The 26,401-nt window shown below is 39.8% G+C and overlaps 1 protein-coding gene across 1 annotated transcript; it reads right to left on the bottom strand.

Moving 5' to 3' along the window:
- Nucleotides 1–1,690: 1,690 nt before the first annotated feature.
- LOC309565928 (CUB and zona pellucida-like domain-containing protein 1) lies at nucleotides 1,691–25,862 on the bottom strand. The gene is made up of 12 exons (XM_082270958.1): nucleotides 25,625–25,862; nucleotides 24,325–24,462; nucleotides 21,275–21,404; nucleotides 19,800–20,268; nucleotides 17,008–17,149; nucleotides 13,742–13,900; nucleotides 11,005–11,057; nucleotides 8,247–8,422; nucleotides 6,555–6,946; nucleotides 4,732–4,828; nucleotides 3,246–3,438; nucleotides 1,691–1,916 (listed from the first exon to the last, which is right to left on the bottom strand). Exons 1-12 carry the CDS (start codon nucleotides 25,714–25,716, stop codon nucleotides 1,765–1,767), a joined length of 2,193 nt encoding a protein of 730 aa, XP_082127084.1. The 5' UTR covers nucleotides 25,717–25,862; the 3' UTR covers nucleotides 1,691–1,764.
- Between the last annotated feature and the right edge of the window lie 539 nt (nucleotides 25,863–26,401).

Genomic DNA, 26,401 nt, shown 5'->3' with positions numbered 1-26,401 from the left:
ACACATATAGAACCTAGGATAACCGGGGTAATCCCAAATGCTGAGTCCGAGTGGTTGTACAGCCAGTCTGATTAGTGCAGACCCGACAGGGGTTCTTGGTCACCCTGTGCCCCTAATAGACACAGGGTGACCTACACATAAGAGGGGTTGGGGAAGCTGGACAAGGAGTTTCCAGACCTCTCTAAAGTAATCTGGGCTCTACAAGCCCTCCAGCCAAAGTGACTCCTTTCACAATATATATATATATATATATATATATATATATACAAACACCTTTTTTCTTTTCCTAAAAGTGATCACATGACCTCTGTTCTCAGCTGCATAAGGGGCTTGGTGAGGTGGAGGTGGAAAATGCAGGGGGGCAGTGTCAGCAGGAGGCAGAGGTACAGCAGTAGACTGATCTTCCCAGAGATTCCCTGTGCAGGGAGGGGCGTTTTAGCATAAGTCTTGGACATTGGAGGACAGACAGGCTGTGCTCTCAGCACAGCCAGAAAACTGACCACACTAGGATGGATGTGTTTCTTATGCCTAACATGTTCATGTTTTCAGTTTTTAAATAGGAAAGCAGGGGGACTGGCAGGATCACAATTCAAAACAGAACAGGATACTTTTAAAATAATAGAGTTTTATTAGTTTTCAAGCATACAAGTAAAGACTTTGAACAAGAAAAGCCCTCGTCGAGGCATTTCCAATGAAAATATAAATACAAAGGTATGTCAGATTCATTCTGTGGTGGCCTGGGGCTATGAAAACAAAAGACTATACGGAGAGAAACCGCTCAGAACTGTGGGTATACTGAAAAGTGAAAAAAGGAAGAAGGTATAATTGTTAAGTGAACCCCAAAATGGGGAACCTATCAGGTGTGTTGCAGAGGTCTCCGTAGGGGTTGAAATGAAACCTTGGGGTAATATACACTTTTTTTTTTTAACAGTTAAACTTTATTAGGGACAAATACAACATTACACATGTAATATCAAGTAGGATATATTAACACATTACACTCATAAGTAAACATCGCCAGTAGATGAAATGGCATTTTCCAGAAACCATTATAGGACATATCATCTAACACGGAATCAGAATTCCACCATGTCCTACACCCTAAACCTTTATTTCAGTGTCACCGACAAAAGTCTTTATTGCAAACCTCAATTCCACGAATAAAGAGTGTTATATGGAAGTAAAAACATGGAGGGGGTGCATCGGGGGGACAAGCAACAGAGCAGAGTAGGACATGGGGGGGGGGGGGGAACGACAGGAAAATAAAGCCAGGAATTACAAAAATGAGCACAAGTGAGGGAGGAAGGTAAGGTAAGGTAAGGCATATGGAAAAGAGGGGAGGACTGAAAGCTTATTCAACAAGGCTTGAGACCGCCACTATCCATCAAAGCTAAGGCCTTTATCCTCCACCCAAGTTGACCAAATCTTTTCAAACTTTTTTAACACAGTTACGATCCATATAGGTAAGCCAATAAAGAGTAAGTACAGCATTATTCATTGATCTCCATGCCCTCCCTGTTGGGGGATCAGCTAATTTCCACTTGGACAGGATCCTCTTTCTAGCATATTACGCTGTATAAAATATAAACAGCTTTTAGAGCATGGAGGCCTAGAGATTATTTAGTTATACGCAGCAGTAGAATTAAGGGGTCCGCTGTAATCTGTACCGCAGTTTGTTTATGGGGGGTAACATACACTGTAATAACTAATAAATTATCTATAATGTACATGTATTACAATACAGTTCCTTTTTGTTCCAAGAGATCAGAAATCTTGTGTATTAAGCCTCTGGTATCCGGCTGCTCTGGCTCTCTTCATGTAGATATTTAGTGTTATTGAGATCAGGGCCACAGTGACCATTCCTGATAATGCAATCACCAGTGTGGTTCCATTTACCGAGGACATTTTCTCTACACCTGCCAAAAGACAGAACAGAAGTTAGAAATTATAGTAAAGAAGATAAAGAGTCATATTTAGCCAAGAAACTAGCAATATGCAAATCCAACTTAATTCTACAGTTTACAGCATTTTGCAATCTGACTTATTTAATGCTAGAACATGCCTCCGTTCAACAAAAACCTTTGATTGATCTCTTTTGGTCCCCAGCAGCTCTCCCTAGCCAACTTCTATGTCATTACTTGGTATAACAGTGATGTGGAGGATAAACCAGTGAGAGCTGCGAGGGACCCAGGCTATCAATACTCCCAGAATGTCGGGTTTTCTGCGGATCTCAGGGGAAGGTATCTACTGAATGTAGCAGAATTCTGGTTGTGCGAATAATTACTTGCTTATTTTCCAGGTAAGCCTCTTTGCAAAAATGTTTCCTAATGACAGAGTTACTTTAAAGCATATCTATGGTCCACACTTTCTTAATCATATATTTATTTCCACTTTGTATTTCAATTTTTTCAAGCCTATTCCTAATAACTTTATGAATATCCATCCCCACACATTTTCTTCCTTGAACTCTTTGAAACCTATTCACTATGCCCGGTGGGTGCTCACTGGTGTGTCACACATTTCAAAGAGCTTACTTTCTGAACTACTGAGGTGCTGAAAGGAGGAGTTTCAGGAGGCGGAGTCATCACAGGAAGCACTGCTTGCAGCCAACAAGGTACCATGGGATATGTAGGACTTAGAATATTAAAGTAAACACAAGGTGGGTGCTCACTGGTGTGTCACACATTTCAAAGTGCTTACTTTCTGAACTACTGAGGTGCTGAAAGGAGAAGTTTCAGGAGGCGGAGTCATCACAGGAAGCACTGCTTGCAGCCAACAAGCTACCATGGGATATGTAGTCCTTAGAATATTAAAGTAAACACCCAAGGAGAAGCTGCAAAGCATGCAGGGAGGTTGTGGAAAGAGATCGCTAGCAGACTGGCAGCGCTCACAACATGAAAGGAGAGTTTTCATGTAAGCTTATACTGGATTGTGAAAAATAACTATTGTTTGTATTGGTATTACAATGCCTATGTTATAAATCTTTATCTACTCTATATTATGGACAAGGAAGTAAGAATTCCGGGACCAACCGAAGATGTGTGGCAACGACAAAAAATCCAAGGTGGGCTGAATTATGCGCCAACTTGCCAATTGTGGCCACAAGAAATATAAAAAGCCCTTGAGCGACTTCTTCCACCAGACTCCATTACTAATTATGACATCATTAATGGGTGCAATGAATTATCATTCAGTGTCATTATACATTTAACCTTATATACTATAGTATTTGAGCTTCTTCTCACCTTTGTCAGTTGGAATCTCTCTCTTCATTATTACAGGGCCCTGAGAGATAAAGTGCTGCTGTGATTCAGATACTAAAGATCTTCTCTCTCTGTGATTGCTGAAAGCTTCCATTGATTTTGTGATGCAACCCTGGGTACAACGAGTATTTGTAGCTCCCATCTTACATAAGATAACAGTGCAGCTTATGTAAACCTGAAAGATACATAGAATCATTTAAAACAGAACTCCAGGCAAAAAAAAAAAAAAAAAAGATAAAGATGAATAAAAATCAGTAGCCATTGAGAGATAAAATAAAAGCAGCTTTTACAATATTAAACATTAGACCAGAGATTTCTCTATGCTGTACAAATTGTCTGCTGCTAGATTCTCTCAATCTAATGATCAGCATCATTTAGCTCACTTCCTCCAAGTCCAGGGCATCCTGGATCCTCTCCAGCCTGTGACTGGACAGTGAAATGAGAAGCAGCACAGAGATTAACTTATCTCTCCATTACTCTGCATTCTGCTCCTATCAGCAGGCATTTGTCGGCACAAGAACTGATCAGCACCTTCCCCTCATACTCCAGCTTTGCCGTACAAAGACTGCAAACTAGGTTGAATTTAATTACTTATATTGCTTGCATTTAAGAAATACATCCAATGTAAATCTAAAGCTAACACTTTTTTTTTTTTATTTGGGATTGAGTAGGGAATGGTTAAAACCATGGTCTGGATTTTTGCCATATTTCTCCCATTTGGGGAGATTTCTCTTCATTTCTGGCTCTGGAGACACAATAGGAAATTTCTTCAAGGTGGAACTAGTGTACTTTTAGTTGCCACCAGAGCAAATGCAAAACTGACTTGGTTTTAACCTTTCTCTACTACTTCGGAAAAAAAAAAGAAAAAAGATTGCTGCAGCTACACTTTAAGGATATACTATCTCCTTCTTCCAGTCTTGCTTTTTTTGTCTAGATCAGGTGATTTTCAGGTTGCAAATGAGCGTGACATCACACTGGCTAAAATAAGTCTTTAGACAAGTTGGATTTTTTTTCAGCCAATGGACAATTGTTTTCCTGAATGGCTCCAACAAATATTTTTGTGAACACTAAAAACAACATGAGCATAATTGCATTTGAGCTTTTGCTCAGTAGTTGGATGGCATATTATAGTCTGATTGTGCAATCTACTTTAGGTTTACCAACCATGTACAGTATGCAGTAAAGAGCTTGCCTGACCAGCTATAATTTGATTTGATGTTTTGGCTGCCCCTTGTAGCCATAGCTGGAAATTATTTTTTAAAGGAGATTGCACAATCAGTATGTATTGCATGTGACTAGAGGAAAAGAACAGTACATTTTCCTTGAGCGCTTGTAAATATAAGACTGGGAGGGGGTTGGGGTACTTATGGGGGGGGGGGGGGTATTAAATGAAATAAGTTACATTTTAACAACTGTTGATTTATTTTATATATACTGTGTGTACTTATCAGTACTCCAGTGTGCTTACCTCTGGATAATTTCCAATGAATGTAAATGCCTCCATTGCAAACCTGTACTGTGTTCCCGATCCAGGATAAACCACCACTGTATTATCCTTTATACACCTGCAACAGCAATAATAGGGGAACTATAAATCAACAACCAATTGCCTATAAGTTACTGCATAAGTTCTTAAAATGTAAGTGCAATATTTTGTTCTATTACTTTAGCATTAAAGAAGATTTCTACACAATGCCGGTGTGCTCTGTTCAGTTCCGAAAGGTTTCCTAGTTAAAGAATGGCTTTTATGGATATAGACGACTCATAGCAATAACTGAGTGACACTTGGCTCATTCAACTAGCAAGGGAGCAACGCTGTACAAATAGGTATTTTCTGCCCTCTATAGTATGACATGGGCTTAAATTAGAACTATAGGCAACACATTTTTTTTCATTTTGGATAGAGAAAGGGAGGGTTATAACCCCTGTCAGATTTTTTTTTCCGCCATCTGTGTCCCATTGTGGAGATTTCCCTCCCTTCACTTCCTGTCCCATAGCCAAACAGGAAGTGAGAGGAAATCCCTGCAAATTAAGGGAATTTCTTGGGGACCCCCCAGGTCACCATAACTAGTGTTCCAATTGGAAGATTTCCGCTCGATTCGTTTTCTGGGGACAACCCAAAATATTGGATATTCTTTTACTTTCACTTTCAATGATAATGGTGAACAGGATAAATAGAGAGGGCGAATCTCCTAAGGGGGGACTTTAGTTATACTGTAACCCTCTACCCAACTCCCCAGAGAAACCACTTTTTTTTTTATTAGTCCTGTTAGTAGAATTTTTTTTTTAAACCTGTGTGAAGTCATCATCCGGGGTCATGTTGTTCATTCTTCAGTGGCGCAGGCGGGTGACCTTCAAATATAAGAAATGATGGAAGCACCATCCCATTTATAAATATCTAGAATGGTCTTTTTTAAAGGTAACAGCGAGCAAAAGCAAGCCAATGTGTTTTGGAGGCTACAGAAATCCCCCTTCATCAGAGCTGAGAACTGGTAATTCTGAAATCTGGACTGCTGTGACAGGAAGTTTCTATTCCTCTATTAAACCAGCAATTTGGCAGGAACAGAATATAAATTTCCCTTTGCTAATATCACTCACAGCCATTCTGACTTCAGAGCTACCCATCTACTGATAAAGGGGGGTTTTGGAACCACAAAACCCATTGGATTCCTCTTTATGGACCCCTGTTTTAGAAAAAACATTTTAAATACTTACTATTGGGTTGGCGCTTCTATCAAGGACCACTCGTATGGCCCCTTTCAAGGAATCTGCTATCTAAACTCAGGGGGGGGGGGGGTCTGCAGGGATATCTCATATAACATGCAGAACTAGTTTGGAAAGGAGAAGACCAGCTGGGGTAACCAGTCTCCTCAACACGAAAAATTTAAGGTAGCCAGGGGCAGCTCGAATAGTTGCCCAAATAATAATGCTGGGACCCTTGCCTCAATTAAAAAAAAAAAAAAAAAACAGGACAACAGCAAGCACTGTAGAGAGTGGCAAAAGTTTGCATTCTGTTTGTTGCTAAGGTGGATATGCAGACAAGAAATGCTGTGTCCATACAGATGACTGCATAGAGATGTGTCGTTAGTTTCCCTTTGACAAAGCAACATCTGGACTTTTCTTTTATGACCCAGTAAATACTTCCAAAGCCTGTACATACATACTGTAGAACAAAATAGGTATCAGAATCTATTTTCAATACTAATTATTTCCCCATCGTCAGGCTTGCCAGGAAATGTTTAAGATAAAGATAACAAAAACTGATATTCATGACAACATGATAAAACGTACCCATTTTGGATGATGTCATAGAACACGGGATCAGATGGATTGTCATGTGGCGTGGCCCTACAAGATTCCACAAATAATTGGACATTGGACACTGATGAAGAAACTTGAATCTCCATATACAGCAGTTCTTTCAGTATGACCTCCAGAGGAGACTGCGTGTTCACATCCACAAATCGACTGTCTGTGAAGAACTGGAACTTGTAGGTGAAATTACCAAAGCCAGCCTCGGAGAACACGTAATCCGACTTATGGGCACGAAATGAAGCCGATACTCTGTTCTTTTTAGGGAAGGAGCAGTTAAAGGGGATAGAAATCCCATTTTGTCTTGTGATGATAAGGGACGTGTCATATGAAGTGGCTGTGTTTTTGAAAACTATATTTTCCTCTGTTTCCTGGAAAATATAAACGCAAAATAGGCAATGCCACAAATACTGACACAAATAGATATACATACAGCCCTGCACAAGACTGCCACTTTCTTTTGATTGTTTAAACTATTATGTAATGTAATCATTTTCCAAATGGCTTAGTTAGTTTGGGGTATCACAAAAGAAAGAAAGACTTTCAGCCATACTAAAGGAGATAATTCCCTGTATCTACCAACATGGGGGGACATGATAGCAATTTTTAAATATCTCAATGGGGATCTCAGCTTAGAAAAAAAGCTGTTTAGTCGAAGGGATTGCATGAGGACTCGGGGGCATACAATGCGATTAGAGGAGAAGCGTTTTAACCTCAGGCAACGAGGGGGTTCTTTACTGTTAGGGCTACAAGATTGTGGAATTCTCTACCACAAGAGGTGGTTTCTGCGGGTAGTTAGGTGGCTTTCAAAAGACTATTGGACGTGCATCTCAAGGATCAGAACATTCAGGGGTATGAGAGATGATTACAGCCACACACACCTACACAGGTTGAACTGGATGGACTATTGTCTTTATTCAACCTCACCTACTATGTAACTATGTAACATATTATCAGGTCATAGTATTATTGAGCAGTAATGGTACCAACTGTCCCCATATATATGGGGAATAAAACATGTACTAAGTGACCCTACTGTCCAATATAAGTTACGTCATGATGTGCTGGAGCTTAGATTTCAGTTACAAAAATCTACAGTCTAGGGTTCCCAAACTTATTGATAAACCAGCTGGAACCCAGTGAATTTTGAATGAAACTGAGAAATTATGGGTTTTGGGTGAATGATGCCCTTTAAATAAAATCCGTAGTGGGCAAAATAATATTAGTCTAGCTAGTAGATGGTAGACACTATAGATGCCTGACAGTACAGCATCATCAGGGTACCTAAAATGTCCTGGGTATGGTGAGAGTAGTTAAACATCCACTACCTACAGTGGACGGTGCCTTAATGACTTCAGGCGCAGTCATGTGGAGGCTGTGGAACCTTTGTAAGCTCATGTAGATATGATATCATAAGATAGTATTTACATATGACCTTGGGAAGCTCGAACAGTACTATGGCTAGGCTATGGTCAATTTATCTTATCTAAATATGTTTTTATTTGGTATAGGTACAATTTTGAAAGGAGCAGATAATATAAATCTGAAAAGCCACTTTTTCTACAAGTAACAAGTGCCAAAAACTAAAATGTGATGTTTGCCTTCAGCTCCAAGCAAAGGTGGAACCTAGAAAATACTGTCCTACTAAGCAGAATGACTTCTTCACATTACCTCAATCTCTGTCCCACAGGAGTTGTATCCAACACTTGCTATAAGATGGGTGCTGTTGGAGCTAACCAGACAGGCGGGATCATTCAGGCGGAACTGGGTGTTATTAAATTGAGCATCTGCTGACTTAGCGATGATTAAAGTCATGGTGTTCTCATGGCAAATTAAGGTGGTGTCAACTGGGTAGGAAAAAGTAACATGTTAAATAATGCTACAAGCTCATTCAGATAAAGGTTTCTGCATTATTTTACAAAGGGTTTTTATGAAGAGCAACGTAAGAATAAATAATACAACAGACAAAAAAGGTCCCATGCGGCGCACATCACTGCAAGACCCTGTGGATATGTGAAATGACAGCCTCAGACCAGACTTCAGCCAAGCCAAGCACCCAACATGTTTCACTCCACCCCTAAAAGGGAGCAGGGTGAAATGTGTTGGGGCGTGGCTAGAGCATGGGCTGAGGCTTTCATTTCACAGATGCAGTGATGTGTGGCGCCTATGACATTTTATGCCTGTTGTATCATTGAAGTTGGGATGAGCCCTGTTCCCTGACCCCCTATTTGTTGTCTGGTCACAATAAGAATAAATCATGTCATAAAAAAAAAAAAACAAAGTAAGCAAGGAGCACTCTGGGAGAGCTTTAAAAAGAACAAGGCATGGTTATTTATATTATTCTGAATCTCTAGAATCGTTAAAATACTGTAGTCTTACAGATTAATTCATTTTTGTTTATCAATGTTTTTACTAATGGTTTCATGAAATACAAATTTTTTGAATGAAATTCTAGGTACTTGGCAAGTCACTAAGTGGATCCCATTGGTTTGTTTGTTCTTTCTGCTCAGGTAAATATTATGGTATGTCTTGTAAGACATTTGGGTGTTAAAACTTAAATTGTCAGATATTCTTAGTTTTAGGATTTATGACTAACCCATAGAAGAAAACGGGTTAAACAAAGGTCCGGGGGGGTTGGAAAATTGACCTATTATTACAAATCCTTAAGAGATCGTTACCTTTTTCCAGCTTTTGGTATAGTTTTTCTTAAAGCCAAAAAGAAATATGAGATAGTTTGTAGAAAGTGTTTGGGGTTTATAAACTTGGTAAGTTTATTGCATAATGGCGTCATTGGGGCATTGTAAAAGTTTGTCTGGGTCAGTTAATTAATTAAGGAATAGATATGTATCCTTACTCTGCACCCCTTTAGGCAAGTCCGACATTTATGAAACATGATACGACAGCCTTTAAAACACATATTTAAAGATTTATACTGTATATACACTGCCTGGCCAAAAAAAAAAGGTTTACACACTATAATATTTTGTTGGCTTTGATTACAGCACGCATTCGCTGTCTCGTCGTTTTCGATAAGCTTCTGCAATGTCACAAGATTTATTTCCGTCCAGTGTTGCAATAGCTTTTCACCAAGATCTTGTATTGATGATTGATGGGGGAGTTGGACCACTGTGCAAAGCCTTCTCCAGCACATCCCAAAGATTCTCAATGGGGTAAAGTTGTTGACTCTGTGGTGGCCAATCCATGTGTGAAAATGATGTCTCATGCTCCCTAAACCACTCTATCACAATTGCACAGAATTACAGAGCCTGATGAATTCTGGCATTGTCATCATGGAATATGCCCATGCCATCAGGGAAAAAAATAATCCATTGATGGAATAACCTGGTCATTCAGAATATTCAGGTAGTCAGCTGACCTCATTCTTTGGGCACATGCAGTAACTATTCAATGGGATATTTACTGCATGCTTAGTTTAGTTAGTTGTTTAGTCAATTCCAGGTGGCGACTTTTTTTTGGTCAGGCAGTACGTATATATATATATATATACATATATATTTCTATTCATATATATATATATATATATACCGTATATACTGTATATACTATATTGTCAAAAGTATTGGGACACCTGCCTTTACACGCACACAAACTTTAATGGCATCCCAGTCTTAGTCTGTAGTGTTCAATATTGAGTGGGCCCACCCTTTGCAGCTATAAGAGCTTCAACTCTTCTGGGAAGGCTGTCCGCAAGGTTTAAAAGTGTGTCTTTATGGACCTTGCTTTGTGCACTGGTGCGCAGCCATGTTAGAACAAGAAGGACCAACCCCAAACTGTTCCCACAAAGTTGGGAGCATGAAATTGTACAAAATGTATTGGTATGCTGACACCTTAAGAGTTCCCTTCATTGGAATGAAGAACCAAACCCAACCCCTGAAAAACAACCCCACACCATAATTCCCCCTCCACCACATGATTTGGACCAGTGCACTGTACAAAGCAAGGCTGAGTGAGTTTGGGGTGGAGAAACTTGACTGGCCTTCAAAGAGTCCTGATCTCAACCCAATAGAACACCTTTGGGATGAATTAGCGCACAGACTGCGAGCCAAACTTTCTCTCCAACATCAGTGTCAAACATTCCCATAGACACACTCCTAAACCTTGTAGACAGCCTTCCCAGAAGAGTAGACGCTGTTATAGCTGAAAAGGGTGGGCCAACTCAATATTGAACCCTATGAACTAAGACTGAGATGCCTTTAAAGTTCATGTGCGTGAAAAGGCAGGGGTCCCAATATTTTTGGTAATATAGTGTATAGCCATCAAGGATGATTTGATTGTTATTCTATTCTCTCCCCATGAGAGCAAAAGTGTCAGACTGTATAACACACAACACAAAAGACAGTCATAAGAACTAAAATAGGCAAGTTACATTTTCTGCTGTAAGAAAATATTAAACAGTAGAAAACAATACCTAATTCTGAGGGTCCAACCACTAAAACAATACACCGCAATTCTGAATGGTACCTGAAAGAAAAAAGACAATGACACACTTATAAGTTGATTAGATGGTTAGCAGGACATATTTGGGAATTTCTTATTCCCATCCCACTGAATGACATACACTCCTCTACACTGCAACTCAAATATCCTAAGACAACTTTTTTTAAGTTTCAGGTAAAGTAGGTTATAGTCAGATCCCAAGTTAAGTTTATTTTTATGCTGTTAGTAACTCACTGGGGAGATGTTCTTTAACTTCATATGACACATAATAGCACACCAATAAGTGTTTCCACGAGGTTTGTATTGTGCAAGTTTAATAAGAATAACACACATAGATACACCTACCCCAATGCACCATCACAGTCATCTTAAGCATGGATGGAGGAATCCTCCTGCTGTGCTTTTGTATTCTGACAGCGGGGAGGCTGTTGGAGATTGGAGGTCAGTACAACCACCCTGTCCATGCATGGATCGAAATTCGCCAGGTCCCTGCTGAACTGGTAGAATTGTGATCATGTATGGCTGACTTTAAGGCCACCAAACAAAAGCCAATTGGTGTAAGCAGTACATAATGCATACTGAATAAAGTGTCAGGAAGATACTGTACAATGATCAGGCTACCTACAGTTAAGACCATCCAAAAAAAAAAAAAAAAAAAAGCAATGCATATACAGATGATAAGAAGGAGACTTGATGTAGTCTGATGTGGAATTAGAAATTTCAGGACTAGACTTGAAAAGGGCATATTAAAAAGTGGTTAATCAATTTTAGGGCGAGCCATACATTCGCCAACCCCCCAGTGACGAAACGCGTCGGAGCGTGGCTGCACGGCAAGCCAGATTGTCAACCAGAGGTGTGGAGGATGGCGTCTGAGGTCTTAGAACCAGTGTGGAGGTGGTAAGGACCAGAGGGGCGCTCCACATCCCCCTAAATTCACGCCAATGTGCTGTTCTTTTAATAATATTGTAAGTGCAATGGAAAAAGGATTTTTACATTTTAAATAAACTTCTTAGTCAAACGGTATCACACGAGTAGAGGGTTCTCTTTTCTTATATGATTGCTTTGGAATTGTGTGGAAGAGGATACCCTGAGAGTACCCAATTAACTCAGAGGGGACTGGTGATACTGTTACCCCAAAAACGCATGTGCCCACACCATGGGTGAATGGGGGGCAACAATTTCTGGTAAGAGACCAACTAATAGAAGTGGTTGTTCACATTGGTGGTGGATTTTTTATCTATCTATCTATCTATCTATCTATCTATCTATCTATCTATCTATCTATCTATCTATCTATCTATCTATCTATCTATCTATCTATCTATCTATCTATCTATCTATCTATCTATCTATCTATCTATCTATTTATCTATATTGTTGGATATATTCAGGACACATATAGCACTAAAAAAGTAAAATCGAGGTGTTGGATACAGATTTTCAATGGGTCAATCAAATTATCCCTGGTCTCCCTGGCTCTAAATTTGGCAGCAGTTCACAAAACAGGGAAATCAATTATAAACAGGGGAAACCTAGAGTTGAAAAACCACATATATACAGTCCAATAAGAGTGGCAAACAAACATCCAAGAGTCCAAAGTTTTGCTAATAAAATTGGTTCACAGTAGAAAAAATCCAATGTGTTTGGCGGGCCAAACAAACTCCCCGTTCATCAGTGCTCCGGAATTTTGTCTGTGCCTAAATTGACTAAGATAGGTAAATACCAGACAAATCTGTAAAAAACTGGTTTCCTGTTTGGATCAGTGCTAGTGTTAAGAAGCGTAACAACAAGCTTTCAGTCAAAATAATAATACAACAAAACAAAACAAGCTTTCAGTCCGGATGAAGGGGGAATCTGTTTGGCACCTGAAATTAAAAATTTCTGCTGTGAACCAATTTTATCCCTAAACCTGGACTTTTGGATATTTGTTGGATGCTATAATTCATCTTCCCTCCTCCAAATCCAAAACTGAGAGAAAAGAAAATGGCTTTAGATCTGCTTTAATTCAATGAAAAAAGGCGATTATGTTGGTATTTACTACTTTAGCAAGGTACCTACATCCCAATTAGATAATAAATATAGGTAGGGAAGAGCCCTAAGAAAGTGGTCTAGTGGACCCAAAAGGCCATGGGTCCTCCAGGCCTGAAGGACCCATGGCCTTTTGTGTCCACCAGACCACTTTCTTAGGGCTCTTCCCTACCTGCTTTTAATTCAAGTAACTTTTAGTTTCCAATTACAATCATTATAGGTCCTTGGAACTGACTCTCAAACACTGAAAGATTCTTTAATATAATCATCCTAAAAATAAATAAAAATTGTGCACACAACCTATGTTAAAACTTATTGTACAACAATAAGTCAGATAAAATGTTACAGGATAATGCGTATTGTGGGGAATAATCAACATCATCATAGGAGATAACCACTCTTTGTGCAGATTAGAAATATAAAGTACATTTTACACCACAGGCAACCACTTTTCCTTTCAATTTCCAAATAAAATATGATCAAATAAGGACCTTAGCTGGCCACAACAGAGAGATTTTTATTCATTAGACTGATACAATTTACCAATAATTAAGAAGTGTGAGGGTCAACCTAATCAATCCACTCAATCACTAATTGTACTTGATTGAGAACAGAGACTGCTATTAGAAGAAAGATAACACACTATTAAATAACTGGAATTTCAGTAGCACCATACTGACCAATTTGCAGTTTCTGCCACAAAGCAAACAGGTACGTGTTCGTCTATATTGTCCTCTTTTGGTGTCCATTCTACAACCATACTCCTTATATCAGATAGTGATGTGGATGTAAATGACTTGGTCATGCCAGGGAGCCCACTGACTTTGAAGTCTGTAATTCTTTAAAGCAGAAAAATGTAATGTTTTACCACTCGCCAAACACACAGAGATATTATAAAGTATATTCAAGTTTTATTTTTGGAAGTTCACTAGATCCTCTTTTTTTAGCATATCCATGCAAATAAAACATATTTACTACTATGTCTTCTTTTACCATTTTTCTCTCTTCATCGAGGGTATTTCTATATACTTTAACCACTTAAGCCCCGGAAGATTTTACCCCCATTCCGACCAGGGGGTATTTTGCGATTCGGCACTGCGTGACTTTAACGGAGAATTGCGCGGTCGTGCGACGCTGTACCTAAACGAATTTGGCGTCCTTTTTTTCCCACAAACAGAGCTTTCTTTTGGCGGTATTTGATCACCTGTGCGATTTTTTGATCACGCGCTATAAACAAAAAAAGAGCGTCCATTTTGCAAAAATAGCAATATTTTTCCCTTTTTTTTATATGAAATTCCCCCCAAAAAAAATGTAAAAATCAAAATTTTTTTAAATTTTCGGCCAATTTGTTTTATGCTACCTATGTTTGGTAAAAAAAATCGCAAAAAGCGTATTTTGATTGGTTTGCGCAAAAGTTATTGCGTTTACTAACTAAGGGAAAGATTTTTGTCATTTTTGTTGTTTTTTTTTTAACGCGTAATGGCGGCGATCTGCGATTTTTTTTGCGGTACTGCGACATTGGGGCGGACGGATCGGACCCTTGACTGACATTTTTGACACTTTTGGGGTTACCAGTGACATTTCTACAGTAATCAGTGCTATACATATGCACTGTTACTGTAAAAATACACTGGTAGTGAAGGGGTTAACTTTATTTTGAGAGGGAGGGGCTGTGTGTGTCCCTAGGGGCGCAGCTTACACAAGCTGCCTGACTTTCTCCCTCTCCCCCGCCGATCGCAGAGTGGCCGGCGGACATCGGGTCCGCCGGTCACACGCGCGGGGGGGTCCGTGACCACTCCGGAGCGGGAGCGCGCCTCCGGGGGCGCGCGCTCGCTCCCTAGACCCTCACAAGCTAGTGACGTAGCCCTACGTCACTTTGCCTGTGAGGGGCTGACCGCCGACGTAGATAGTCGTGCGGCGGTCGGCAAGTGGTTAAACATGAATGCCTTGTACACACGATAAGATAATCGGACAAATGACCATCCGTTTTTTGTTGCATGCTAGTCTCCATATCAAAAGAGGTTACTAAAGTTACAAAAAGTCTCGTATGACAGAATAAAAATTCATAAGTGATGTCATGTATCTGTATTATTTTTTCGAACGAAGACTGTACTGATTAAACAAAAATTATACAATCTGGTATCGTACGAGAACATTTTTCATGCTTGTCCGTTTTAATAATATCGGATGAACTGTGGTGATCGGCTCTCGAAAGCTCTGTACTAACCATCAGATTATCATATGATCGCTCCGAAGTTCGAAAGTGGTATTTCTCGTCTGATTTCCCGATTGTGTGTGCACAACAATACTCAATTCATATGGTTTCCCCCATTGGCACCACATACCCAGTAAGGTTGTACATTTTCAATGTGATCTATGCTATGTGGCCTTGATTTTGATACTTGTTCATTGTATCCTCTTCTCTATGAATTGTAAAACAATAAAGATATTTTCACCTCTAAGGACTAACTCAAGGCAAACAGGTAAATACACAGGTGCAACCTACTGTCCTCCATATTTACACAGCACTGCTGAGCCAGGCTGCTGAGCCAAAGCCACAAGACAGATGAGCCAGGCTGGTGGCTCTACTGTGGTTAGGCAATACAGCTAGGTCACTTCTCTGCCCCTAACCTGTGACATAGCTCTCAGTTTATTACTGAGAGTTCCTTGTCGGCTGATGTGTATAAGGTACACCTAATTGTCTCCTAGTTGTAGCCGTCCCTCTCCTAGTCTTAGTTTTGCTATACAGAACATTACAAGAGGATGATACCAAAAATAAGTATTTATACTGGTCAAGTTTAAAAAAAAATGTAATGAAAGTTTAACAAATACACAACAGCACTAAAGTATATATAAAAACCCTAACAATTAACTTCTCCTATTTGCTCTAGTTGGTTTGCTTACAGGTACCATTGTGATACATGTGAAATACGTTGTGAAATGGAAGCAGTGATAGATTTTATCTTCCTAGGCTCCAAGATCACGGCAGACGGTGACTGTAGCCATGAAATTAAGAGACGCTTACTTCTTGGGAGGAAAGCAATGGCAAACCTAGACAACACTAAAAGCAGAGACATCACCCTACCAACAAAGTGCCGTTTGGTCAAAGCTATGGTATTCCCAGTAGTAACCTATGGCTGTGAAAGTTGAAACGTAAGGAAGGCTGAACGCCAAAGAACTGATGCTTTTGAACAACGGTGTTGGAGAAGACTCTTGAAAGCCCCTTGGATGGCAAGAAGATCAAACCAGTCAACCCTGAATTAAATCAACCCTGAATATTCACTGGAAGGGCAGATTCAGAAGCTGAAACTCTAAATCTTTGGCCACCTAATACGAAGAAAGGACTCATTGGAAAAGACCCTGATGCTGGGATACATAGAAGGAAAAAGGAGAAGAGGATGACAGAAAACAAGATAGATAGATAGCATCATCGAAAAAATTAGCATGAAGTTAAGCAAGCTCCGTGAGGCAGTGGAGGATAGAAAGACCTGGCGCGCTATGATCCATGAGGTCACGAAGAGTCGGACACGACTAAACGACTGAACAACAACAACAACCATTGTGAATGATTTGCTATACCTGTGCTACAGTGACAATGCTGCTCCTCCATAAATACAGTACAGTAAGTATTGTCACCCTAGAACAGCAAGTGTGTTATCGGCAGGTAAAAATAAAGAAATAAATGAATGCAGCCCTCTCATCTTAGGACTACTTATCTGCAATAAGTTAAATTTTTTCTCCTTGGGTTTAGATATGCTTTAACTGGGTCTATATTTGCCTTGAAGCTGAAAGAGGGAGGGACAGCTATACTACTTATGGCTATGCAAGCATTCCATTTGTCCAATAATGTTTTGTGTTTTTTTTTTACAATAAAAAATTTATTCACCCCTCAATGTTGGATTACCCATTAATGACAAGTTCTGTATACATATAATGTGTCATTTACCTTTCATATGCTGCTTGCGCAGTAAGATGGAGTTGAAACTTTTTCCCAGCATTTATCCGCAATATTGTTCCATGACTGGGAGTTGGAGAAAGAAATAATGGTCTGTATTGGCCGAATGTGCAGGATGGAGCTGGACTAGTGGCTGCATGATTAAAAACATGTTATTGTTAACAATGTAAGAAAGATTTGGATTTATAGTAATTTCACATAACTAAGGAGTCATAAAGAAATCATCACAATTCCACATCTGATAACAGATGAAGAACAGGCTGTGTCTTGGGGGATATTTGACTAGGAAAGTTGATGATAACCTCTGTTGGGCTAAAAGTAAAGTAAAAATCAGATGGCTTGCAATTTTTCAGTAAGTAGCCTGTTGTTCCACCTAAAGTAGTTTTAACCACTTGACCTCTGGAGGATTTACTCTCCCTCCTTCATGACAAGCCATTTTTTGCGATACGGCACTGCGTTACTTTAACTGACAAATGCGCAGTTGTGTAAACTGTACCCAAATAAAATTGATGTCCTTTTTTTCCAGAAATAGAGCTTTCTTTTGGTGGTATTTGATTACCTATGTGTTTTTACATTTTTTTTTGCGCTATAAACAAAAGGCCGTTTCCGATGACGTCTGAGTGACAAAACGTGTAGGGAGGAGCCACAGCATCATGGCATCACTTCCGGTTTCGGAACCATGAAGCGCACCGGTGTCCTGGACTTCCTGACTATTCGTTTTTACTGCTTCGCTTATATGGATTAAATGTAATTGTACTACTAGTCTTTTATTAAAATCGACGCCATGCAATTACGCTATGGATGTTTTATTTCTCATATTTAAAAAAAGAGGAGTGATATCTGCGCTTAGACAAATAGATGAATATATGAATATATAAATATATGCATAAATCAAAAAATGTTGATTATGGCAGCCAGCTAAAAAGAGGATTACAAAACTTGTAGACATAAAAAAGAAAATAAAAGCAGCGCCAAAAATTATTATTATAAAAACGTCCAATTGCAGTCCAAAATGTCCAATAAAGTATATGGAGGAAGGAGAACAGGAGCAAGATCCCAGAAACCAATGGTGAAATCAGTTGGAGCAAACACCCAGCCGTGATGGACACACTAACTGCTTACCAGATGGTGATCATATAAGGCGATGTACAAACTCAGACAACTTAACCAGGAAGGGATATGCCACAGGAGCTGTTCATACTAACTCCGATATAACTCCAGTAAACCTCCGTCCCCGGTCCGCTCCGCTCTCTCCGTCGGCTCCTCTCCTCTCTCTCTCTTGGAGACACATATTAACATCTACCCAGGTAGCTGTTTAGTGGAGGCAGCAGCTTCATATAATATCTGATCTTTAAAATAGTCCATTGCGCGAGTACTTTATTCTTTTCTTTCCACAAATGAAAAAAAGACCGACAATTATGTAAAAAATAAGGTTTTTTTTTTTCAAAAATGTCGGTCTTTTTTTCAACAGCTACCTGGGTAGATGTTAATATGTGTATTAGAGAAAATTAGGTTAAACAAAAGAGGTGGACCTTTCAATCATCTGTCTGTTCTCCATTTATGGAACACGTGTAATGCATGCAGTTGTGGCACGGCCCATAGACTTGCATGACAAATTAAACATTCTGTTTCATTTTTGCTGCAAAGCTGACCATTGTGGCCACAACATATTTACAGCCATGAGCGGCTGCATGTCAATCTTCAGGTGGACCTTTGGGGCTGGTAAAGCCACAGCTCCACTGAATGGTTTTTACATCCTAAGAGGCCTAAGAGTCATATTACCCTCACTTTTTTGGGATTTCCTCTTACTTTCTGTTAAATTTTCAGCACAGGGTTTCAACACTTTCATACTCGTTTTTTTACCATGCGTTGTACCATGTTTAAATGCATTTTTATTATTCTTTTGGCCACCACAGCACATAAAAATGCGCAGGAAAACAGATATTCTTTGTTTTTCAAACTGCAGCACTTTGCACTGCAGAAATCAGAAAAGCCTCATTGCAAAACATTGTTGGTTATTATGACACGTGCATTGTTTTGCGCAAAAAATTACAAAAGCATGAGCGGGGCCATACACTCTAACTGCATCACATGTGGGTATGATGAAAAAAGGGATGGCATGCTGCAGTTTAGAAATTAGCAAAGAGTCCCTCTGGTCCAGATACATCCTTGGGCTAAAGCTTTACTGTTTTCATCGTTGCTCTATATCAGTGTTCTCCAAACTGTGGCTCTTTGCTTTATTTTATATGGTCCTGGGGGTACTATTCCATCCACTGACACCAACAAAGGGGGAATTGTTCCTCTCACTGACACCTTTAAAAGTGCACAATTCCTCCCACTGACACCAATGATGGGACACAATTCCTTTCATTGACTCCAGTTCATTGATACCAAATATGACCCACTATTCCTCCCACTGACACCAACAACGGGGCACTATTCTTCCCACTGACACCAATGAAAGGACGCATTCTTCCCATTGACACTAACAATGGGGCAGACCACCTTCCATTGACACCAAGAATGGGGCACAATTCCTCCAACTGACACCAGCAATAGGGCACTATTCTTGGCACTGACACCAATGATGGGAATTGTTTACTCCCACTGGATGCCAGAACATTTTCTAATCCCACTGGTCACAGTCTGGCCCCCCTAAAGTCTGAAAAACAATCAATTGGCCCTTTGTTTTGAATGTTTGGAGACCCCTGCTCAATATAATACTGGTGAATTTCAGTCCATGTTACAAAATATGTTTAGTTAATAATTATCTCTTAACTTACCTTCCACTATAAACTGAAGAGGGATTCTACTCAAGGGGTTTGTATAGTCTGGTGAAGCCGTGGGTAAATGCAATTTAGTAGTTTTATGTGGGATGGTCACAGTCTCTGATAAAATTTGCTGAGTTGTCTTCTGAAAATGAATGGTTCCCACAGAAGGTTCTGCATTTGTAGTGACTACATCTTTTTCTGTATTGGAATGACTTACACTCTCCCCTGGTACACTGTCCTTTGTTACACTGTCATCATTAAAAGTTATATCTGGTTGTTCAGTTGAGGCACCCCAGTAGCGCTGCTTTTCTGAGTCGTTTGGTGCCTCTCGGATCTTGCGATGGTAAGGACTATTTTTGAAGGCCACTGTCCGGTCATAGTAGGTAAGATTAATGTTTTTGTTGGGGAAATCTTCCAAAACCATTTCCAACACATAGGCGCCTGTACGCAACCCTGATGGAAAAGATATTATACAGCGGCTCTAGAATAAAAGTTAAAATGATTGTTATCAGTTAAGAAAATAATTCTTATTTGTTAATTTAGTTTTGTTCTTCTGAATGCGTTTTTTTCTATTTTCTGTCTGCATAAAACAACAATCTTTTGGGAGTTTCATACTACTTTTATTCAATTATGAGGGTGATTTAACCAATAGTGTGTCTAATCTTACGCATTCCCATTCTTTTTTTTATGTTATTGAAAAACATTTTTATATATTTTTTTGCCTGGAAAATATGTAATATTGCATTTGAATATTTACCACTTTCAGCCAACAGATAATGTGCTAGAAGCTGCTGACTGCTGTATGTATTCTGCTGAATGTATTCTGCAGCGATGAACTGATATGCTGTACAAAGCCTGAGCAGCCTGTATAATTCTGCTGCTTTTCAAATCTATTCAAAATATACAGACATAGTTTAGGCCCCTTTCACACTTGTGAATGGGCCTAAAAATCATACTTGAATGTTATACAATGCAACTTGTGTGCAACAGTTGTCCATTAAAACTGGTCAAAACTGGTCAAAGCCAAAGTCGTATCCAAGTTGAACCCATCCAAAGTTGCCTCAAAGTTGCATTAAAGTTGCACCAAAGTTGCACTCCAAAGTCGGCGCAACATTGGAGTCGTACAAGTGTGAAGGGAGCCTTACTGAACCAAATAAAATTCCCCTCCCCCTTCTCCACTAGAAGATATACACCCATATGGATTTCAGGTTAGACAGACAACAAAACTCACAAGGAAAGTGATAATGATAGGTTTTCCTATTTTATAGGCCAGTAGGCTCATCAACCTAAATATCATGGAAGATCGGATATGTGTTTGTAAAATAAAGCATTTACAAGGTCTTGAAAAAATGATATATGAGATGTATAAACTTTAAATGTTCAAATAAGAACATAAAGTAACATTGATTGAAAACCATTATGATATCCCTTCAAGTTGATAAATTGAATGATTAGAAACTATTCCTTTTTAATAATTAGAAACGTACTTGATCTACAGGAAACTGCTGTTGACATAATCCACATCCTCCAGTGTTATATCCATATTGGCAGGTCACATGGTCTCCATCAGGGTCATGGGCCAATAACTTAATAGAGGTTGCACAGTTCTGCGGAATTCTTAAAGTAAAAGCAGTATAAATGATGTTATTCTTTAACAAAGTTGGGGAAAGGCAAGTGCATTATATTATTGAATGAAGCTGACTAGACACAGATTTTGATTTGAGAATTTGATTTTGTATGCCAATAACCAAGTGATTTTGTAGCAAATTGACTGGAAATAGATTCTGTTTTAGGGTCCATTCAAACTTGTGTGTTGTGGCAGCATGTAATAAAACACGTTACTATGATGCAAGGAAATTCACCTGCTCTGCGTGCAGTGCTTTACGGTGCCATTCACTTTGAATAGATTCTTAAGTAGATCCCAACACATAACGCACTGCAGTACACCACAATCCAATATACACTAAAACTCCAGATGCTTGCTTATCTCTGTAGTACAGGCAGGGTTTTTTTTCAGCGGGAACGCAGTTCCGGCACCTCCAGGGGGTGCTGGAAGGTCTACTGATGCTGGCTGCTGGGGGATCTATTGTTGCTGGAGGGGATCTATTTTTGCATGACAATCTATTGTTACTGGTGGAGGATCTTTTGATACTGGGGGTTAATTGTTGCTGGAAGGGATCTACTGTTTAGGGAGGGGTCCACTGTTGCTGGCTGCTAGAGAGTCTATTGATGCTGGCTGCTGTGAGATCTTTTGCTGCTGCTGGGGGTCTATTGATGCGGGGGGGGGGTCTATTGCTGCTGGCTGTGGGGGATCTATTTAATTGCTTTTCTTGTTATCATATCCAAATTCCATACATTCCAATACAAAATTATACTTGGCTATATATTCTCTACAAGGGGTTGTACTGGAAGCTGAGTAGGGGGTGGAACCAAGGGTCAGTGCTCGGAGGTGGGTAGGGGATGGAACCAAGGGTTAGTGCTCGGAGGTGGGTAGGGGATGGAACCAAGGGTTAGTGCTCGGAGGTGGGTAGGGGGCGGAGACACAAAGTAACTTAGAAGGGGAAGTTCCTGCACCTATTCTCTAAGAAAAAAAGCCCTGAGTACAGGCATGGCCTACTACAATGATTGCTACCTCTCTAAGAGAAATCCTCTGCAGTGCTGGCTGTACCTGTCCTGATATACTTGTATTGAGCCACACTTCATGAGTCTCCAGCCTCAGGGCATGGCCCTAAGCAAGTCTATACCAAACTGATTGGCTCCTCCGATCAAGTAAACCTCCAACACTTCATGGTAGCGCTGAAGCTTAACTGCACGCCATCACTATGATACATTCCTATCGGTCTATCTCTATGGTGGTCTCTCTCACTGACCAATAGCAGTGTGTGTAAAGTGGAATAGGATGGGTATATTTCAACACTACCACATATTTTGGAGTTTTCCAAAGCAAAGAGGACTGAATGTTACTGCAGGTATGTTGAATTACCTCTAGAGTCAATTCCAAACATCAGGTACCTTGGGTTCCTAAATCATCTTGGGGTGAGGGCTATGCTTAGGATCTTTAATTTATTGTACATGATGTTTGTAAAGGTTCTCATTTGTCCAGGTCATTGTATATTTAGTAGTAGTTAGTCACAATTGGCCGGTGTTTGCTCTGTAATGGTAAAGACATCTTATCTTCCTGTTGGATTGGATTATGTAGTTAGAACTAACAGAAAAATGATAAAGAAGTGTGGTCTCACAAATTCCCACCTAACATTCTGTTCTTGGATAATCAACTTCTGTCTTGGCACACTCCATTACAAATTGGAATAAAATGACTGGCTTATTCCTGTGGCTGCAACATTTTAACATTATTAAACAAGTCCACTTGAATGTGACCTACTACTTCTACTAGCTATTTTTACATGTTGAAAATGCAATAGGAGCAGTGAAACTACAAACCCAATTCCAAAAAAGTTGGCACACTGTAAAATTGTGAGTAAAAAAGCAATGAACTAATTTACAAATCTCATAAACTTAAAGCGGAGTTCCAGCCATTCACTCACCTGTCCAACGGTCCAGCGATGCGGCCACCCGAAGCCTCAATCCTCTCCCTCGGCGCCGGCATCACTGCTGTGGGCACCCGGCTGTGATAGTTTACGGCTTCACAGCCGGGTACCCACTGCGCATGCGCGAGTCGCGCTGCGCGTCTTGATTGGCCGGCAATCTTCTGGGACCTCTGACATGTCCCAGAAGATTGCAGGGAGGGAGGGGGAGAGGAGAACTTCCGTCCAGGGCGCCGCGGCGCTCCGAGCGGAAGTGGGAGCGGGTACCTGTCAAAACTAGGTACCCGCTCCCCCCCAAAAAAATGACATGCCAAATGTGGCATGTCAGGGGGTCAGGACTCCCTAAAGCGGAAGTTCCATTTTTGGGTGGAACTCCGCTTTAAGAAGATCTTATGAAGATCTCACTGCTGCAATCCTCCAGCAATATTAGCTAATAGTTCCCAACTGTCCCTCGTTTGGAGGGACTGTCCCACGTTTGGAGAGACTGTCCCTCTTATGGGTGCAATTTCCTCTGTCCCTCAAGCAATCTCAGTCATCACTGTTTTTGGTCTGATGTGTACATCTCTATACAAAGTATCCTATTTGATGACCCAAAAAGTTTTGCTGCTCTAAACGTTTTGTATAACCTCTATATTACTGCATTTGTTATTTTTAAAGCCTAATAAAATAAAAATCAAGGTTAAAAAAAGCATCTGGGGGGGGGGGGGGGTTTAGCTAATCATTTTCTGCATATTAGATCTTTGTAATCTGTGTAACTGGGGCCATGGCAGGGACGTGTTCTTTGCCTACATATTGTGTGCTAAACGTTGTCCCTCTTTATAATTTCAGAAAGTTGGGAGATATTTTAGCTAGTGGTGGAAGAGCCACCCTATTTATGAACTGTTTTAACAATGTAACCTTCTAATATAGAAAATAATATTTTTTCCACAAACTTTGATTCTATATTGACAAGATAATTTGTATATAGGTTTCTGTAAACTGTGGTACTGTACCTTAAAACTTGAATGATAGCAGTCACAGGAGAGGTGTTGGGTTTCTTGGTATCTGATCTTGTTCCTAAATCCACTTCTGTTAATAGTAACCATGATCCAGCAGAATAAACATTAGATACCCAGCAGCAACTGCTCTCACTGTATAGATAAAAAAATGAGCACTAGTGAATATAAGAAATGATTACAGTATGTGTGGGTGTAGCAGTATTTGGAACTATTGATTAGAGCAGAGCTCCACCCAGAAGGGGAAGTTCCGCTTGTATGCACCCTCCCCCCTCCACTGCCACATTTGGAACTTTTTTTTTTGGGGGGGGGGGGATATTTGGTTTTGACAGGTACCTACTCACACTTTCAGCTCAGATTGCCTTATATGTAAAACTCAGGAACAACTTAAAAAGTATCTACAGTATAAAAAATACAGTATATTAAAAAGAAAAATATGTGTATACAATGAAAATTTTCCATAATGGCCGTTCAATAGAAGTAAATTTAACAATTGACTTCAGTTGAACTGGGAGATCACGCAGATCAAAATTCGGGTGGCCCTGAACTTCTACAATGCTGAACTGGTGGAATTTCGATCTCTCTGTCTGTACCCATCTTTACACTTTGTTCAAATTACCCTGAAAACACTATTTAGGGAGAGACCTGCAATCTGAAGCTAATGATTAGATCTTCAAATTACCAGCCCTCCTAAAACACATTTTTAATGAGGATACACTGCCAATTGAAGTGGAGTACAGCACTGTACAAGCAGGTTTTGTAGTGAATCCCAGGTTGGTTCCGGGAGGGGGCAGGGTCTGCAGTTAACCTTTCTGATCCAAATTTAGCTTTGTGGAAGTTGTGTGCAAAGTTGTGAGACAAACATACCCTTGTAACATCCCTGGTAAAAAAAAATTTGTGCAAATCCCTTCTTCGCTTTCTCTGAATCTTGATTTTCAGGGTTTTTTTTCTTATTATTTGCTCTGAAATTCATAGGGGAGGGATCTGCATGTTGCAGACAGGTATGCATTGCAAACTGATTATCATTGATTTACCCATTATTAACTTGAAAACATTTTTTTTACACATAATTTGCATAAGCTATATTGTTCAATAAAACTGTAAACCTAAAACAAAATTACTACAAAATAGTTATGCTTTCCCTTTAGTATTTCCTATTGAATCAGTAGCTATTTACCCTTTGCCAGCAAAATTAAACTAAAGAGGTAATGATTAACAAAATGTATTATCACACTGTTAGTCTTTCAAAACCAAGTGGGTCAAAAAGGAGTTAAGACTTCAACAGCACAGGTCTTACCTAAGTGTGAAAGGTTTGTCAATAGATACACGTCTTTTCATATGCCCTTCATTCTGGTACCAACGGCTGGGGTTGGTGGTCTTGTTTTCCATAAATGTTATGTTGTTCTGAATCTCAGTGCCACAATTCCCAGAATGACAGCGCCAGGAAAATCGATATGATGACGAGCTTTCAAAGCCTGTTCTGTACTTAATATCAACCTAAAAGACAGCATAAAATTAGCATTGATCTTCACTCTGCTCTCGTCAAGGTGTTCCCTGTCAGCAGATGTGGACCTCAGCTCTGTGCAAGACCAGTGTTTGGACTTTTCATTTAACTGCTGGCCAAGAAAAATCACCTATTTTTAGTGCATCAGTTGACAGCTAGATAGAAGTGAGCTGTACAAGGTCTACAAGCACCTGTTTGATTCACATCTGGTATAACTAGTCTCCTAAATCTCAGTGGGCCTTTGTGCAGGTGTACAAATGGCATGTCTGCTCCTGGTTGAGACCTGGATTTTTCCCCTGTATACTATGTGAGACATGTGATTTGGGCATTCGGTAAGGGAATAACTGGGTCTCAGGAGACAAACTCACCAGATTTGCTGTTTGGAGGCTGAAGTGTGGGAAATTTGGGGGAGAGTCATAAACAGTTTTGCTTTTAAACGCTCGTGATTGTTGTTTGCATTTTTAGGTGCTCTTTCCTTGCAGTTTTTTTTCCCCTTTTTTTTTACTCCTTTTTCTGTAACTTTTTAAATAGCCTTTTTTTTTTCTTTCTTTGCTTTCTTCAGACTACTAA

This window comes from Pelophylax lessonae (assembly GCF_965119305.1).
Source record: "Pelophylax lessonae genome assembly, chromosome: 10".
Classification (NCBI taxonomy): domain Eukaryota; kingdom Metazoa; phylum Chordata; class Amphibia; order Anura; family Ranidae; genus Pelophylax; species Pelophylax lessonae.
This window is presented reverse-complemented; position numbering and strand designations above follow the sequence as displayed.

Bases quoted from the DNA above. Each gene is read 5' to 3' on its own strand.
- LOC309565928 (XM_082270958.1), bottom strand. From the start codon at position 25,716: ATGGAAAACAAGACCACCAACCCCAGCCGTTGGTACCAGAATGAAGGG. The intron at 24,463-25,624 runs GTAAGACCTGTG...TTATCTATACAG, and splicing joins GACAAACCTTTCACACTTAG to TGAGAGCAGTTGCTGCTGGG. The intron at 4,829-6,554 runs GTACGTTTTATC...TTGCTGTTGCAG, and splicing joins TATGACATCATCCAAAATGG to GTGTATAAAGGATAATACAG.